The 19035-nt window shown below is 44.2% G+C and overlaps 1 protein-coding gene across 1 annotated transcript; it reads left to right on the top strand.

Annotated features, from left to right (window-relative positions):
• The first annotated feature begins 7066 nt into the window (after window positions 1-7066).
• LOC120242761 (putative BPIFA4P protein) lies at window positions 7067-18273 on the top strand. Its single transcript, XM_039248677.1, has 8 exons — window positions 7067-7166; window positions 8325-8454; window positions 10048-10152; window positions 11068-11217; window positions 13610-13691; window positions 14325-14388; window positions 15515-15594; window positions 18178-18273. Exons 1-7 carry the CDS (start codon window positions 7067-7069, stop codon window positions 15568-15570), a joined length of 687 nt encoding a protein of 228 aa, XP_039104608.1. The 3' UTR covers window positions 15571-15594; window positions 18178-18273.
• Window positions 18274-19035: the final 762 nt, after the last annotated feature.

The raw sequence follows: 19035 nt of genomic DNA, 5'->3' as shown, positions 1-19035 counted from the left end.
GATTCTCTGTCTTCTCTCTTTGCCCCTCCCCTGTGCCCTCTCTCTCTCTCTCAAAAATAAATATTAAAAATGAGAGAAGAAAGAAAGAGAGATAGAGAGAGACAGAAAGAAGGAAGAAAAAATGAAAGAAAGAGAAAGAGAAAGAAAAGGAAAGAGAGAAAGAGAGAAAGAGAGAAAGAGAGAAAGAGAGAAAGAGAGAAAGAAAGAAAGAGAGAAAGAAAGAAAGAAAGAAAGAAAGAAAGAAAGAAAGAAAGAAAGAAAGAAAGAAAGAAAGAAAGAAAGAAAGAAAGAAAGGCGAAAGAGTCAACTCTGGTTAGTATGATTTTTACTTTTCTTTTTTTTTACATGTTTACTTTTGAGACAGGGGAGGGGCATAGAGGGCAAAAGATCTGAAGCAGGCTCCCCCTTGACAGCAGAGAGCCCAATGGGGGCTCCAACCAGCGAGCCTTGAGATCATGACCTGAGCTTAACCCACTGAGCCACCCAGGCGCCCCAGTTTTCACCTTGCTTGTTCATCAATCTGCTCCCATGAGCCTGTGAGCTCCTTGAGGGTAATACCTCCCCGCGCCCCCCAGCAGCCTCAGCAACCAGAAAAGGACTAGATACAGTACAAGCACTAACAAATGTTGAATGAATGAATGAATGGATGGATGGATGGAACTCTTCTTTCTATATACAATCAGACACCATCTTCAGGACACCAGAGTGGGCAGGTGTACAGGAAGTTTCTAGCAAGTATAGGAGACTTGTCATCATTTTCTGTCAATCAGGGCCAGACACCTGGCACTTGAGGACATAAGTGATGGGCTAGGACCAAAGCCGGGCTCCTAGGTAAGTGAAGGCAGAACATGGGGCAGGTGGGCCAAGGCCACTCGGCCCCACTGGTGACTAACGTGGGCCGTGGAGGGGAGGGGAAGAGGGTGGAGAAGTGAGCAAGTGCCGTCTTGTCAGCCTGGCGCCCTGCTACAGCTCTGGCTCAGGCCTCAAAGAGGGGTGAGGGCTTCCTGGAGATGGTGACACCTCATGAAGGAGGCTTCAGGGAAGAGGAGGACACTCAGGACAGGGAACGACTGGCCTAAGGGAAGACAGGGGAAGAAAGAAGGCAACACCTGACTGGACCCGAATCAGCCAGAAAGTAGAGAGCAAAACTGCCACGCAGGGACTTTCAAAGGCTCAATCCAGTGACATACAGGCTGGATCTTTCCAATGTTTGCACGATCCCTTCGGGATAACATCTCAGGATCAGAATTATTTACTTTATGGCTTGGAACATGTTATGGCCCCAGGAACACATCATAGAATTTACCAACCCGGATATTGCTATGTACGCTAGGATGAGGGAGTACGTACATCTCACCGTATATTTGCCAGCAGATAGACACTTATTTTAAATATTTGCTCTTTGAATGGGAGTGGAATTAACTTCATGGCCCTGGAAGAGCTGAAGGTGCCCCACGTTAGGAGAGTCCATTGTTCCATCAACTGACTTGGTTAATTTCTGAACTTTTTTTTTTTTTAAATTTGGGGAAATAACTGTGTTTTACAGCTGAAGGAAAGTACAGATCTGAGAACCGTGCACAATGATGCAAGAAACTGGGACTGGGTGAGGGAACTGAACAGGGATGCTGAAAATTGACTAACTTTATTTGTTGGGGTGACTCGCTTCTGTGTTAACGTTTGTTCGAGAAATAAGCTGGATTTTCCAAAAGTAAGAGGGTCGTGGAGCACCTAGCTAAGCCAGGCGCCGTGCCTGGTGACAGAAACAGGGTCCCAGGCCCCCAGGGCAGCAGCGTCCAGGGGGGTCCTGCAAAGCTCCACGCCCATGGGAGGGGCCGCGAGTGAAGGGGCGGGGCTCAGGCTCAGAGCCCCCCTGGGGAGGCGGGGGTGAGAGAAGGACTCGGGGGAGGGGCTTCTGACCCAGCCTGGGGCTGAGGGGCATCACATTTTAACAAAATGACATATTTTATGAAAAATAACTGCGTGTTCCAGAAAACATCAAACGTGAGAACAGTGGGTCTGCTCTATTTACTTATTAATTTTTTTTAATCTCACGGGGCACCTGCGTGACTCATTAGTTAAGCGTCCGACTCTTGATTGTGGCTCAGGTCATGGTCTCACTGTTCACAAGTTCAAGCCGTGCATCAGGCTCTGTGCTGACAGCAGGCAGCCTGCTTGGGATTCTCTCTCTCTCTCTCTCTCTCTCTGCCCCGCCCATCTCTCGGTCTCTCTCTCTTTCATAATAAATAAATAAATAAACATTGTTTTAATCTCCGGACTGACTGGCTGAGTAGAGGCAGCTGGACCCTCGCATCTGCTGTGTGTCCACCTGTCCCAGTGTCACAGGTCCTGAGCGCCGGACAGACCTGCTCTACACTGTGAGATACATGAGAGAGGAGGCAAGTAACGTCTTCATCTTCATTTAAAATTTGTTTGGACCTCGCAGACCTCCTGGAAGGTTCTTGGGGCCCCAGCCTACCTTCCTAGGTACTTGGAGTCCATGGAAGGTTTCTGGACAGGAAGAGACAATGTCAGCAATCAGTTTCGGAAGTTTCCTCTAGCAAGTGATTGTTGGGTGGGTTGAAAGGAGACAAAGGCCATGTCTGCTCCAGGTCCCAGCCAGGGCAGGGGCTGTCGGGGTGGAGAGCTGGGCTGTGGACAGAGAGAACCGTCCTCAGCTTAGGAGGGAGAGAGTGTCGCAGGAAGGGGCAAGCCTCACCTTTGGTTCTGATTCTCTTTATCTCACATCCAAGGCCAGCACACAAAGTCACATTTGTCCCTGTTGTCCTGCAAACACTTGTCCATCCAATTGACCCTATGCCTACAGACACAGCTGCTAATGGGATCAGCTGTACTGACAATGGTATCTGTGGACCTGCATTTCACAACCTGATGGAAGCTTCCAGAGTGTCTCACCACACCATGCCACAGTCACACTCCTTGGTATTTACCCAAAGGAATTGGAAAGCTATGTCCACAAAAAACCTGTACTTAGAGGTTTTAGCAGATTTATTCATAACTGCCAAAGCTTGGAGGAACAAGATGCCCTTCAGTAGGTGCATGGATACGCAAATGCTACATAGGCAGTAGCATATGATGCAGCACTAAAAAGAAATGGGCTATGGGGAGCCTGGGTGGCTTACTCAGTTGAGCACCCAACTCTTGGTTTCTGCTCAGGTCATGATCTCGTTGTTCGTGAGATCAAGCCATGAGTTGGGCTCCGTGCTGACAGTGTGGAATCTGCTTGGGATTCTCTCACTCCCTCTCCCCTGTGGGCGCGCGCTCTTGCTCTCTCTCTCTCAATAAATAAACTTTAAAAAATTATTTTAAAGAAAGAAATGAGCTATCAGGTCATTAGAAGATGCGGAAGAAACTCAAGTTCATGTTACTAAGTAGAAGAAGCCTATTAAGTCAGAAGGCTGCATACTGATTGATTTCAACTATATGAAATCCTAGAAAAGGCAAAGTTACAGAGACAATATTTTTAAAAAATCAATATTGTTAGGGGTTTGGAAAGAAGAAGGGGGGAATTGGCAGGGCACAGGGAATTTTTGGGGCGATGCAACTGTTCTGTATAGTCTAGAAATAGATACACATCATTACATATGTGTCCAAACATGCTGAATGTACACCCCCGAGCGCGGCACCTAATGTAAACTGTGGGTGTTGAGTGATAATGATGTGTTAGTGCAGGCTCATCCCCATAACAACGCCCCATTCTGCTGGGGGCTGCTGACCATAGAGGCTGTGTGTGCAAAGGGCCAGGACGTATACAAGAAGTCTCCACACACTCTGCGCCAAACTACTGTCAACCTGAAAGTATTCAGGAAAATAGTCTATTCAAAACAAAACCAAAAAACCCCTTCAGGGTAGAGGCTCCAAGCCTGGCATTGTGATCCCCTTAGAACCTGACCCCTGACTGCCCTTTCTGCCTCCTCTTCGGGGCTTCCTGGCCCACATTCTACAAAGAGGCGGCATGCAGTAATGTTTTTGGTGGGTGGCCAAGCTGGAACATCTGCTGGGAACCCCTGCTTTCAAATGACCCACATCAGGATGGCCTTCTGGCTCTAACATGTACCCATAGGCAGAAAACATACTGGGTGAATTTGAGTCATAATTAAGACCTTGGCTCTAGGGTCTGCCTCGTGGGTGTGGATCTTGGCTCTTCCAGGGGCCAGAAGCACATCACTCAGCTTCTTGGAGCACAGCCTCTTTGCTAGTAATGTGAGCATCAACCCCTCATAGGGTTTGGGGAGGATGAAATAAGATGGGGTGTGCAAAGCATGTAGTGCAAAGTCTAGAGAGACAGAGAAACTTAGACACAGCCCCTAAAAGCTGACAAATTAGAGGCAGAAACTGAAATCTTCAAACCTGGAGCTGAACAGTGGGACAAATGTCCCAGCTTTGGAGTCAAAGAGAGGTTAATTTCTACCAGAGATATTATAACACCTTCTTGGCAAGGGTGAGATTAAGACAAGTCTTCAAAGAATGGGTCCTTAATTCATTTCTTTTAACACAGATTTATGGAGTGTTTGCTACTTTCCAGGAACATAGGAATAGCTCGAACAAAGGTCCTGAGGTCAGAGGGTTAAATAGCAGGGAAACAATGTGTAGCCAGCCTTGGACGTAGGGATGGTTTGCAGGAGATCAGCACAAGGTCCCTACAGCTTGGACTTTGTGGAGCTGTCTGATCTTTGCCAGAATGGCTAAGTGACTTAAGTGGCAGACACGAAAGTACTGAAAGCTTCAAGAAGACCACAAAGAGGTTAGCCGGCTGATTATTCTCCGTATCTATGTGTATATCCAGTTGCACAGAACGAAGACTAGAGAGCAATGAGCCAAAGTTCTAGGAGAGGTTGTCTCTAAATAGAGATATTGTTTTCTTTATGTATTTCTATATTTAAAAATGTTCCCTTGTGGGGCGCCTGGGTGGCTCAGTCGGTTAAGCATCTGACTTCGGCTCAGGTCATGATCCTGTGGTTCTTGAGTTTGAGACCCGCATTGGACTCTGTGCTCAGAGCCTGGAGCCTGCTTCGGAATCTGTGGCTTCCTCTCTCTCTGCCTCTACCTTGCTCGCACCTTCTCTCTCTCTCTCTTTCTCTCTCTCTCAAGAATAAACATTAAAAAATAATAATAAATAAAAATAAAAACGTTCCCTTGTATACATGGATCATGTGAATAATCTGAAATATATGTTTTAATATATTTTTGAAATTAAAGCTTGAGTAGGGTCCCAGTTTTAGGAGCAAATGATGGAGTATATCTGTCCTTCGGGCCTTGAGAAACAAGCTTTCTCAGTGCAACAGAAAACTATTCCTCCTACCCAATAAGAAGGCCTCAGCTCCGCTCTAAAAGAAGGAATTTGTGACATGGTGTCAACGTTACAAGCTTGGGCATAAGGCAGAACTAGATTCAAAACCTGACTCTACTATACACTAGCTCTTTTCCCTGGGCAAAGTTTTCCTCTCTTGAGTCTTGGTTTCCTCATCTGTAAACTGGGACTAACGATCGTTTTTATATTGTAAGGTTGCTATGAGAATTCCACAAGCATTTGTGAAGATTGCCTATCAGTGCTAGAATTATTATAGATGGGGAAACTGAGGCCCAGAAAGGGCATAGGACCAAACAGCAAGGCATAGGTAGAGCCAGGCTAGAACTCAAGGCTCCCTGAACTGAAGCCAGGGTAATCCCCCCTTGCTTCCACTCAGAGCAGACTGAGTGGCTTCCTCCTTCACAGTCCTTTGGGTCCACTTCACTCATGGCACAAATGAGGAAGCCAGCAGGACAGGGCCATGAATGAGAGTCATGAACACAGTCTCCAGACTCCCTCAGGGCTCCCTACATTCTCCATACCTCTTTATTTGCTGACATTCGTGATGTGTAGTTTGAAATATATTACTGACACTTCCATCAATGTCTTAAGTGAGTCCCTATCTCCTTAATCCTCCAGGACTTCTATGAAGGAATGTTTGCTTTGGAGGTGTTGGATGGACATGGTGAGATTGAGGGCTTCTCATTAGTTTCCTAGTGCCACGTCTTCCCAGCAATGGGGTCACTTGCCATTTATAAAGCCTGCCCCACTGCAGAGCCATCAGGATTCACCTGACGGAGACCCAGGGCATCAGAGTGGTCCTGAAACTGACTCTACTTACCTGGGATCCCCACAGGTACTGCCCCAAGATGCTGAAAGTCTCAGATCTCCTTCTCATCCTCTATAGGCTGCTTGCCCTGTTGTCTGCTCAATATTTGAATAATTGAATCACCTGTGAGTCTGTTGTATTGTATGTTTTCATTTCTTGGATTTCAGTCCATTTGTCCTATTGTGTATGTGTGTTTGCTTTGTAATTTTTCATTAGATGCTGGACATCATGATACAAATTATAGAGGTTCTGAATGATACCATCTTTTTCCAAAGCCAGCTGAAAGAAGATAGCCAAGAGATAGGATATAAGTGGATTGCTTTGATTCAGCCTCTGCTCTGCCTTCCTCTGGGGCTGAGAGGAAGGTATGGTATAGGTGTGTATCATCCACATTTTCCAGATGAGGAAACTGAACCTCCCAAAATCTGCATTGCCCAGATTGTCCAGCGAGTAGGTGGCAGACCTGGGATTGCATCCCAGGCCTGTCTGTCTCTGAAGCCAGTGCTCGTCACCACCGATGCCTCTTGTAAAATGAGGATAATATGTCCTCCATACAGTGTCATGTGGTGAAGCAACTTGCCCTAAATCCCACAATCCCACACGTGGTAAGAAGTGGAGCGCTTCAGAGTGGGCAGCTCTACCAGGGAAGACTGTGTCCCTGCAGGAAGAGCTATATGTCCAGCTCCCTTGGGCATATATATAAGTTGTGTGGCCTTGGGGAGCTGACTTCATCTCTTGGACCCTTCATTTCTTGCTCTATACTATGAGGAAAAGTGTGTCTCCTCTCTGAAATTCACTGGGCCCATCTGTAAAATAGGTCCACATGAGTTCTATAGCCACCATAGACACAAGCTCTGGGGAGACTCTCTCAGAGAATGACCCCACAGCTGACCCTTTCTGCCTGCTCCCCTACAGGTACCTGACCCAAGATGCTAAAGGTCTCCAGCTTCTTCATTCTCCTCTGTGGGCTGCTTGCTTCATCCTCTGCTCAAGAGGTCCTGTCCAGAGTTTCTTCCCAGATCACTGATGGTGAGATTGTCCTGGCTTGGGTCATCCCTGGCCTGATCAAACCCATAGGTCTCTCCTAAAATTCTATACCATGAGCCAGTATGGGTTAAGTTCTAATTAGCATTGTGTCTGGGACACAGTTAACATAATTAATCATTAGCTGCTCTAATCATCACATTACTGTATTTAATCCTGTTCTCCCAAGACTCCCCTCCTTCCTGTCTCCTTGCCCTGATCTACCTATTAAAACCCATCATCAAAAGACCCAGCCCTACCTGGACTGGCTCCTGTTCATCTCTCTTACCTCCCTCCCCCCATCCCCAATCACTGGCTCCCCTCCTGCCACAGTAGTCTCCTCAACACATAAAGCACACCCAGGACCTTAGCACTTGCTAGTGCCTCTGCCTGGAACACTCTTCTGGTATCAAGTCTCCCTTCCCTTCTTTCAAGTCTCTGCTAAAAATGTTGCATTTGCAGAAGACATTCCTTGACCTTGTCACATGAATTACCCCTCACTCAATATTCTCAATTCCTCATTCTGACTTTTATTTTTCCCTCATGACAGAAATAGCTTCAGCAGAATGCACAGTATGGCTTCAGTGGTTAAAATTCTGAAAAATTTTTTCTAAACTCTTGGGAAGTGGCCCCTGCTCAGAGACTCCCCAGGTGGCCTCCTTTCATCACCCCAACCATCCTACCTTAACTCCAGGACTCTATGCTCCTCAGCAACTGAAATCTAATGAGTCAACACCTGGCGCAGCCTGGGAGCCACAAGACCAGGCTACAGAGCTGTGGTTGATGTCCTCTCTGATTGCTTCGTGCCCATGCCCACCTGGTTGTTGACTATTTTGAAACCAGCACCCTCATGACACTTATTTGCACTTGACTCACACATGTCCCTTTAATCACTACTTTATCATCTCTCTCCCCTCATCCCCACAAGAATGTTGGCTCCACAAGGGCAGAGAATGCTGCCTGTTCTCACTGGTACAGTCTGGAATGGTCCTGGCACATAGTAGGCCTCTAAAAATACTTGCTGAATGATTGTGTTGGGAACTTGGCCCAGCACCAAGCACACCAGGAAAATTAGGTGAATGGGACATTCTCAGAGGTCAAGGTTGCATCGGAGAATCTTTGGCATCTAAATGTCTAATGGGGGTGGGGGGATATGTTTTTCAGCTTTGACACAAGGACTCCTTGGTATGAACTTTCTTCCTGCCCTGCAGACAATTGACTTCCAGGAGCCATTGAAGAATATCTTCAGCCTTGCCTTGGGCCGCCAGCTCACCAATGGGGATGCCAGTTTTATGTGAGTGGTCTTTGATCACAAACCTCCATGTCCAGATTGTCCTGATTTGTTGGTTTGTTAGCAGTTTTCTGGCATTTTCTTGACTCTACAAAGTCCCTTCCCTCAGCTAACAGCCCTTCCAACTTCAATGGACTAAGACCCCCTCGTTGGGAGAAATTCTATTGGGGGCAGAGGCAGAAGCTAAGGAGGTGCTGAAGACAGGGCTCTAGTCTCTTTATCTGGGAAGAGAATGGCTACTCACCAGCTGTGAGAGCACCACCAGTGTCTTCCCCTACCTGAATCTCAACTTCTGCCCCTATTAAGTGGGGAACTATAGCATCCAGCAACATAGGACTGTTGTGAATATTAAATGAAACAACCCATGTAACATGCTTACATAGCTCCTTGCCCTCAGCAAGCCCCCAGTCAGCAGTACCAATTACAACAAGCTCTACAATAACAATGTGGTAATCATTGTAATCAATGCCATCTGAACACCAGAGTGTAGAAGACACAGGTCCCTTGTCTTAACGCATTCAAAACTACTGCTGATTCCCACCCTCACAGTCTGCTTCTCCCCCAGCCCAGCCCATCTTAGCTAATGAAACTCCATCCATTCTGCTGCTCTGGCCAAAACTCTTGACATTGTCCAATACCCTTGTCTTCACTCACACTCCCATGCAGCCTGTCTGCAAACTCTGTCAACTCTACCTTCAAAACACACCCAGGCACCTGACCATTTTCTCCACTTCATCTGGTTTGAACCACCAGCATCTGTCCCTGACTTATGGTCCCAGGTCCCACTGTTTCCACTTCAAGCACCCTCTCCCATTCCTTCCACCAGTATCCACAAGCATCCTTCTAAGAAGTAGGCCAGACACTGTAACTCTATTGCTCAAACCCTCCAATGTCTTCTAGTTACTTTTTGAACCAAGCCCAAAAGTCTTACCATTGTCCCACAAGGCCCCCTGGGACCTGGTCTTGACTGCCCTCTCCCTTCTCCCCTGCCCATCGGCCACCTGTCATGTTGAGCCTGTTGCCATTCCAGCATCAGAGCCTATGTTCTTTGTCTTCTCCCTGGTCCCATCTTCCTCTGACCATCTTTATGACCTACCTGTACCCTCAACTTCATTCATGACTCTGCCCTAGTGTCACCTCCTATAGGAAGCCTTCCCTGACACTCTGTCTAAAATGTCACTATTCCTAGTGTCACCCTCTTCACCTGATCACACCAGGATTTTTCTTCACAGCACCCATCACATGACACATTCTGTGTGCATTCACTTACTGGATTTATTGTTTTACACACATACACTCTCCCAAGCATGAGCTATCTATAGCTTTCAGTCTTCTACTTATTATCTATTCATATTCCAGCCTGCTTGGTGCTGGCCAAAGGGCTGAACATGATGATCATTCTGTGATGCATTAAGGCAAGAGGTTTTTTTGTTCAGGGCTCTATTTTCAATGTTTATATCACATAGCAGCTGCACAATAAGTTACATTATTAATGAGTCAGTAACTGTCTTTGTGTACATTCAGCCTCTGCTCTTTTACACAAAGTGGGGTCCCCCAGTGACTAGAGCCACAACCTTCCCCGTTTTTCTCACACAGGGTACAGATGAAAGACCTTCGACTCTTTGAGGTCTCCCTTGAGAACTCTCCTGACTTTAAGGGGGTCGAGTTACAGATGCCATTGGCATTTTCCATACAAATAAAGTAAGTAACAGCTCTAAGTTGCTTGTAGAATTCTGTACTTTTGTACAAATGTGTGGGGTGTGGGAAGCAGGCATAACTAAAGGGTGTCCAGTATAATCTTAGCAAGTCTCATTGTGTGGTTGGGGCAAAACAACTCCCTCTCCAGGCCTGGGTCACTCTGAGGGTAGAATTCAGAGCCTGCAGAATACCTGAATGTTTCCAAGCTGGGGTCTCTCTAGGGAAAGCAGGGCAAGTTGAATAGTTTCCTTTCCTGTTTTATCCAGAAAGCCCCACCTTCATTTATTTGGACTTCATGAGCCCACTCAGCCCTGACTGAATACAACTTAAGATGAGAACAAAATTTGCTCTAGACTGCAAGGGGTAAAATGGACCCCTTGGCACCATTGCCTAGAGATTGTCCACAGATGTGTTTTGTTTGGTCTACACTGAGTATCTTCAGAGAGACCAGGCATTCCTCAGTTCATCGCAGCTGTCACCTCTCCCTGCAAAACCAGCCCCTGCTCTATCTCATTCATTTCCTCCTGAGGCCTGGCCCTGGAGGCAGCGGAGTTTGTGACCTCTGGCAGAGTACTTTCCAAATTCAATTTCTCAATTTTGATAGGATGCCATACTTAGAATCAACCTTTTCCTTTCTAATGGTCCCCCGAGCCAGATATAGGGATATAGTAGATAAATCAGGTATACATACTGAATGCAGACCTACCTGGCTTAGCTACTGTCTGGATGGCCGACTTGAAGAAAACCATTCCCATTCTCCAGTCCTGAATTACCTCTTTTGAAAAATGAGGAAATTATCTCAACAGGGTGATTTTGAGAGTCCTGTGCAAATCAGGGGAACCTTCATTCTAGAAACAAATGGGAGTAAAGTAAGCTCTGAGGTTCTCTCCCACCAGCCTTAATACTTCCCTCCCACAGATTTCCGGCTCTTAATCCCTACATATTCCATGTACGGACAGATATGAAAGTCCAGCTTTACTTGGAGAAGAATGTAGACAACAGATACCAACTCGCCTTTGGGCATTGCAGGGTTGTGCCTGACACCATATGGATCCAATCCGGAAATTTGTGAGTTCTCCACTTTTTTCCCTCTGCATCCAGCTGGTTGTGATGAAGTCCCAAGGAGGCTTCATCTGCAACACATCAACAGCAAAGCAGACCTTTCAAATGAATCTTTTGTGCATTTGGGGATGTGTGTCTTACAAATAGAACTTCATAGCACTTACAAATTTTATTATGAAAATACTATTTTCACTGACATGAAAAGAGGTTCACTGAATAGTAACAAGAACAAACAAAGCAGGCTCACTTGATTATTGGTTGACATATAGGTTATTTCTGATTTTTTTTGCTATTATAAATCCTGAACCTTTAGCGCAGGAAATTATAGACTCCTGAAATGATTGAAAAAGTATAAACAGTTATACTACTTTCAAATTTGAAGGTATATAATAGTTTTAAGGCATTCCAAACCACTCACCAGATACTTCACCAATAGAACTGAAGTGAGGTGTTTCTACCTGGCATTGGTCAGTTTCACCCCATAACCAATCATGACCAATTATTTTCATGTTTGCAACTTTTCTGTTCAGTAGGGAATTTCAGCAGAAAATCCCATGGGTGCCATTCTCTTGACTATCAGTAGAGCAAGGATTTCGTCATTTGTGTATTAGTCTGTGAACTCTCCTCTTCATGGTAACTGGTTTCAGAGGTTTGCCCTTTTACTAAGTGTTATCTTTTATGTTTTTAGTCTCTTTTTTACAATCTTCTTTGTAAGATTTTTTAAAATTTAGGCTCACATTCATGATTAACTGCAGTCAAATGCTCTACCACTGAGCTATACTCCCCTTGATGAACTGAATCCAATAGTCATCACCAATCTATTGTACACCATGTCTTTTTCATTCATGAATTCCTTATTTTGATTCATTTCCCAGTTGCTCACTGTTTTAAGAAAGATCTGAGTGTGGAATCCTTTCTGAGCCCTTACAGGTCTGGTAATGTCCTCCTGTCCTGTTCCAGACACTGTGTCCTTCACTCAGAGCCATTCTACCTACTCACCACTCTCCCCCTCTGGGAAACTGTCAGTGTGGCTCCATGTCTTTTGATATGTTGAAGGAAACCAGTTTTTCCTTTGAGGGAAATCTGAGTCTTCAGGCTAGAAGTGGTAGTTCAGCTGATTTATATGTAAGTTCTTTATAGAATAAAGAAACAAACACTTTGCCTTAGAATGAGATTTACCCTCACTTGTAAAAACCATGGACTGAGCCAGAATGAAGACACATTTACACTGCTGTTTCCTGATTTCTTCTCATCTCCCCCAACTGAAGAATGATATTACAGTATCCCTTCCATTAAAGCATAACCATCAGGCTAAGGAGAAAAGTTCAATTGGAACATTAGATAATCAGAAGAATGGGAAAATGTGCCAGAAAGAGAGTGATCAGGACCTAAACGGGTGGTAGAAACTGAAAGCATTCCAGAAGAGAGGAACAAAATAGGCAGGGAGAGGGAGGTGGTGGGGAACAATGATGAGGGCAAGGTGATTTAAATTGAAATATTAATTTCAGGGGCCCCTGGGTGGATGGGTTGGTTTAGTGTCCAACTCTTTATTTCAGCTCAGGTCATGATCCCAGGATTGTGGGATTGAGTCCCACATCAGAATTCACACTGAGCATGGAGCCTGCTTAAGATTCTCTCTTCCTGTCTCTCACTCTCCCTCTGCCTCTCTCCCCTACTCATGGTCTTTCTCTAAAATAAATAATAAATAAATAAGAAAATAAAGAAATTAAAAGATTGATTTTTTTAATGTTTTTTTATTTATTTTTAGGAGAGAGAGAGAGAGAGAGACAGCGTGAGCAGGGGAGGGTCAGAGAGAGAGGGAGTCACAGACTGAAACAGGCTCCAGGCTCTGAACTGGCAGTCAGCACAGAGCCCGATGCGGGGCTCGAACCCACAAACTGTGAGATCATGACCCAAGCGAAAGTCGGACGCTTAACCGACTAAGCCACCCAGGCGCCCCTTAAAAGATTGATTTTAAGGAGTCCTTAGAGGTACGTTGGAGCAGAAGGGCAAGGCTAGCTATGGAGTGCCATGGAAAAAGGAGTAGACTTTAAATAATGCAGGGTCAACTAAGTACATAAGTGATATAAAGAAAAGAAGGTTTGGTGGGGTGCCTGGGTGGCTCAGTTAGTTAGGTATCTGACTCTTGACGTTGGTTCAGGTCATGATCTCATGGTTTGTGAGTTTAAGCCCCACATGGGGTTCTGCCTGACAGCATGGAACCTGCTTGGGATTCTCTCTCTCCCTCTCTGTGACCTTCCCCAACTGGCTTGCTCACTCTTTCTCCCAAAATAAATAAATAAATAAATAAATAAATAAATAAATAAATAAATACTTTTAAAAAAGGAAAGGAGGGTTTGGGAGAATTTAATCTGTTCTACTTTCATTCTTCATTTAGCATCACCCCAATGAAAAACTTTATTGTGGAAAACATAGAAAGAGTCCTGGGAAACCTAATAATCCATAATTTTGGAGCAAAAGTAAGTATACAAACCCAGATTACTTCAGTTTTTGACTATGAGACCCAGAGTTTGGTGGAGTGTGTCTCCTTAATAAACTGGAAGGAAATCTTCCAGGAAGGAGAGACAGGGAGAGAGGAAGTGGCATTTATCAAGTTCTCATTCTGCAACCAGCAGTGGTGAAGTGCTTTATAGATATTAGTTAATTCTTCAAGTCAAAATCAGCATCTGTGTGACTGGAGATAAGTTGATAAACCCCTTCAAGACTCAGTTTCCTTATCTGTAAAATGAGTATAAGTAATCATAAAAATTAGCAGGTAATATTCATTAAGCACACAGGCACTGTGCTAAGGATCTTACACAAATTTTCTTATCCTACAAATAATCTCATACTCTAAATACCAATATTCTTTCCATTTGCCAAATTCAAGAAAAAGTTCTAGAGATGGCCAATGACTTAGATAAGTTACATAGCTGCCAAACAGCTCAGCTGACATGTGACCCCAAGCAGTCTATCCCCCCAAACTCCCCTACCTGGTCGTTCCCTAGAATAGGTTGGCTTAGAAGGAGAGTTTGCCTCAATTGCCCCCTGAATATTCAGCCATCCTTGGTAAAGTCCTCCCCCTGACTCTTGCATATTTTCTTGTCTTTCAGATGTGTCCCTTCATAAATTCATGGCTTTATAACCTGAATCCACAAGTGACTAACCAACTGATTAGTAAGTGCTGGTGGTGAGAAGACATAGGAACATCCCAGAAAGCTCAGATTCCTCCTTTACTCTTTTCATCTCCTCTCCCCTAACACTTTCCCCAAACAAAACACCCCATCTTTAATGAAGCATAATGGTCCCTGCTAGTAACAATCCTCACAAACTCAACTGCCATTTACTGAGGGAGTCCTGTGCACTATTCCCAGGGTTAAGCACTATGCCTTCACTAGCCATTGAAACTCCACCAATAGCCAGGTACATAGTGGTTTCAATTCTATTTTGGTCTGAAAAGCCTAGAGAAAATGAGACATAAATGGAAGCTACTCTGGGGGAGAAATCTGCCCAATTCCTCTTAACTTTCTTCCTAGATTACATAATGTTGCATTATAAGCAGAAAATTGACCTGGTTTCAACCCAAAGACTGCTTCCTTCCAATAATCTCTATCTCCAGGCACCCAAAGTTTCCAGGTCTCCCAGAAGCCAAAGAGGCAGCTGAGGCCCCCAGCAGGAATATGAAAACCAACAGAATTTCTGGATTGAAAGGACTCCTTTATTGACTGAAGATTCACTAGATCTTACCAAGTGCTATATGCTGGAGTTTCTAAAGTTCCTTTAAGTGTCTCTCCCAACAAGCAGTTTTCTGGCCTCTCCTCACATACCTCCATTGACAGGGAGCTCACTGTTTATGAAGTAGAAAGCTTGAGGTAGTCAATCTGGATGAGTCTTAAGGCTCCCAAAGCTTGGTTCCCAGACTCACCCAAAGTGAGTGGGGCAGCTCAACCAGTACTGATATTGGGCCACCATTCTGGAGAGGTGACCAGGCGAATGGGGACCCAACTGCTATAATGACAAATTCCTCCACTGTCTCATTTCAATATACAGATCTTCAGTTATTAGTTTGGAACAGGGTTCTTGTTCCCAATTTATGGACAAGGAAACCAAAGTTCAGAACTATCACTGAAGTGATCAGAGATGCCAGCAACTAAGCACAGCCTCCAGGCCCAGCCTTGTGACTCCAAGCATTTGACTCATTCCCTGACCCTGCTCTACCCCTATTTGGAGCAGGAGAAAACCCCTTTGGCCTCTCTGATCTTCCTATACTCCCTCTGTCTAAGGTATCTGTTTTGCCTTCTAGGTCTGCTGCTGCAGCAGGGCAGGTACCAAGCCACATTTGAAATAACTCCAAAGTAAAGGAGCCACGTTTGCACCAGTCTGGTGAGAAATCAGAGCATATTTCCATTCCTTAGTGATGGCACTTGGCCTTTAGAGTTTATAATGATATAAATATGTCATTTGTTCATTCACAAAATTTCAATTAAAGCATCTACTACCTGCTAACTGCTAGGAATATGGCTGTGAATAATACAAAGACCCTGTTCTCCTGGAGTTTGTATCCTAGTTGGGTGTACTGACAATGAACTAGGAAATAAATGTACAGTAAGCTAAATTCTAGAAGGTGGTGGGTATTATGCAGAAAACAAAGTGGGGTGTGACAGAGAGTGATGGGTGGGGGCAGAGAGGGAGGCATCAAATTAAGAGACTATAGTCAGGCAGAAGGCTCTTTGAGATCTTTCAGCTGAGCCGTGAATGATAAGGCAGAAGTTGTGCCAAGACCCAGTTGTGCCAAGATCACAGACAGGAGGATAAGCATGTGCAAAAGCCCCAAGACAAGAATGAGTTTTCCTTTTGGAAGTAAGAAAGGAGAGCAATGTGGCTGAGATGTGGAAGGGGCTCAGTTATAGGAGATATCTCTGCAAGGTTTCTGTAAAAGAAGATGTTATTATTCGTGTGTCATGTATTTATTTACAACTATTCTGTGCTGAATACACTCTGTTCAGGTATCACCCTCTCAGGTCTTTCAAAAAAAAAAAAAGCATATCTGCCACTCTCTTCCTTGCTTCATTTTCTTCATAAAATTCATTATTATCTGATTTTTAATATATTATGTTTTTCTTTTCTGTATCCCCTACCAGAATGTATATTTCGTTAAAGCAAGGACCTTTTTCTTCTTCTTTTTTTTTTAGTGTTTATTTATTTTTGAGGGAGAGAGACAGAGCATGAATGGGAGAGAGGCAGAAAGAGAGGGGGACACAGAATCCAAAGCAGTCTTCAGGCTCTGAGCTGTCAGGACAGAGCCCAACATGGGACTTGAATTCATGAGCTGTGAGATCATGACCTGAGCCAAAGTCAGATGCTTAACTGACTGCGCCACCCAGGAGCCTTGGCAAGGACTTTTTCTATTCCCCTGTTTTATACCAGATGCCAGGATTACAAAATGAATTAGACATGCCCCTAATTTCAGGAGCCCCCAGTCTAATAAAGGGTAAGAAAAACAAATAGGCAATTTCATATGCAGAAGGTGTTCTTGTTGGGGTTCTGTGGAAGTAAAGAGGCAAGATCCACCAGTCCTGCTTGGAGACTTACAGGAAGACTTCACAGAGAACATAGGATTTATACTGGATGTTAAGAATGATTAAGAGTTTCTTTATGGGAAAATGAATTAAAAGCAGAGGATACATGATGTGCAAATATACAGGAGTAGGAAAGAACCTGATGCTCTGAACAATGGGAAGAATCTCTAGGTGACTGGTCATAGGAGTCATGGAAGCTGGAGGCATCCTCTTCTGAGGGGCAAAGGTAAGTTTGTAGTGAGCCAGACACATGCTTTCTAAAAGCAAAGGTTCACATGATGGATTGAGCCCCCAAGAAGAAGGTGTAGTCCATGAAAGGGGACATAAAAAACTGAATGGCCAACACCATAATGGAATCTATGTCTTTGGGCTGATAGCTTAGTTATGTAGGATTCTAAAGTAAAGCTGTCCAATAGAAATATAACACAAAATACACATGTAGCTTAGAGTTTTCTAGCAATGAAATTTTTAAAGGAAAAGGAAGATTATATTTAGCAAATTTCATTTATCATATATATCCAAAATATTATCATGTTCACATCTAATCTATATAAAATTATTAATGAAATGTTTTACATTCTATTTTTGTGCTAAGTCTTTGATATCTGGTGTGTATTTCATACTTATAACACATTTCAATTTGGACTAGCTGCAACTGAAGTATTCAACACTCATATATGGCTAGTGGCTGCCATATTGGACAATGCAGTTCTAAAACTTGCCGCTAGTTACAAAACTTTGAAAAGCCTAGAACATTTAATTTTAGCCCCACCAAAACATCTAGACTGCCATCTAACACAGCAGCTCCAACTGCACTCCCATGTTATATTCAGTCCACAGACATATTTTGCTCAACCTAGAAAGTATTTTGTAAATATGACTTTGTCGCCAATATTAAAAGTAAGAAATATATCTTTTGATCAAGCAGGACTTCTGACAGTATTTTACATCCTTGTGTCATAAAGTAAGGCAAAGTAAGAAGGAAGATTCATCTTAGCTGAGGAGAGAGAGTATAGGGAACAGAGTGAATTTTTATCCAGGGATAGGCAGTGGATGGATGTCTAGACTGGAATATGGTTCAGCACCATGGATAGTGGACAGCAGTACCGGAGCAAAGTGAAATGCGGAGAAGAGGCTCTCAGCTCTCGTTTACAGCCTCCTTAAAACGGGGTAGAAGAAAGGCGCCTGGGTGGCTCAGTCGGTTAAGAATCCACCTCTTGATTTCAGCTAAGGTCATGATCTGACGGTTAGTGGCTTCGAGCCCCATCCACCTCCCCCATGGGACTCTGTGCTGACAGAGAGGACCATGCTCGGGATACTCTTCCTCTGCCTCCCCCCTATCTCCGCTCAAAAAAAGGACGGTATGAAATCTTGATATCTCACACAGAATCAGGTACTGCTTGCCCATCTCCTCCTTGGAATGTCCTCCACACATCAGACTATCACCTATATGGTGATGATCCTAGATGTTTATGCTGATTATTCAGCCAATACCCAGAATTTCATTACCCACCCTGGACTCAAGGATCCCCTATTTCTCTGGGTATGGAGGCTATTTCCCTGTAACTTCTCACTAGGATCCATGTGCTTATTCCCTGTAATATCTTTACAATAAAAAAAAATTGCAGTTCTGAACTGTGGGCCGTCCTGCCTCCATGGTGCAATGTGGGCAGAGGCAAAGATAGCCAGAGATGGTGGTGGGTCTGATCATGATGACAAAAGTTTGCACAGTGTGGGAGGATGCCTAGGCTAATTTAACCTTTATCTCAGAAATAGTTCAACACTCTGGTCTGGAGTTTCCCAAAAACTAAGGAACAGGTCTTCCTGTCTTATCTGAAATGTTTTCTGGAAGATTCTGTAACATTAGGTAGCTCCCCTTTTTGAGCCACAATTTTCCCACTGTGAAGTAAGAATACTGGTATTATCCAATAGGTCCTTCAGGCAACCCACAAAGTTGTGGTTTATAGAAGAAAACTTAACTTGGCCCTGATAACTCCATCTTTCTTCTTTGTATCACCAAACTTCTCAAGAGACATATTGTTATTCATTCTTTCATACTCCTCACCTTTATCTAGTGCTCAATTTTGGATAATCTGGCTTATTCCCCCAACTCAAAATAACTTACTTTAGGTCATTTATGACTTCCTTCATAGACAACAACAGTGGACCCTTATTTGGTGTTCATGTTCCTCAAGTCATTACCAATTACTTTTGGATAATCATTCAAATCTACTCCCCAGCTGCT

Source organism: Hyaena hyaena, unplaced genomic scaffold, assembly GCF_003009895.1.
Source record: "Hyaena hyaena isolate Hyena2069 unplaced genomic scaffold, ASM300989v1 scaffold_315, whole genome shotgun sequence".
NCBI lineage: Eukaryota > Metazoa > Chordata > Mammalia > Carnivora > Hyaenidae > Hyaena > Hyaena hyaena.
Note: the sequence above shows the minus strand (reverse complement) of the source record. Positions and strands in the feature narration are given on the sequence as shown.

Bases quoted from the DNA above. Each gene is read 5' to 3' on its own strand.
- LOC120242761 (XM_039248677.1), top strand. From the start codon at position 7,067: ATGCTAAAGGTCTCCAGCTTCTTCATTCTCCTCTGTGGGCTGCTTGCT. The intron at 8,455-10,047 runs GTGAGTGGTCTT...TTTCTCACACAG, and splicing joins AATGGGGATGCCAGTTTTAT to GGTACAGATGAAAGACCTTC. The intron at 14,389-15,514 runs GTAAGTGCTGGT...TTTGCCTTCTAG, and splicing joins AGTGACTAACCAACTGATTA to GTCTGCTGCTGCAGCAGGGC.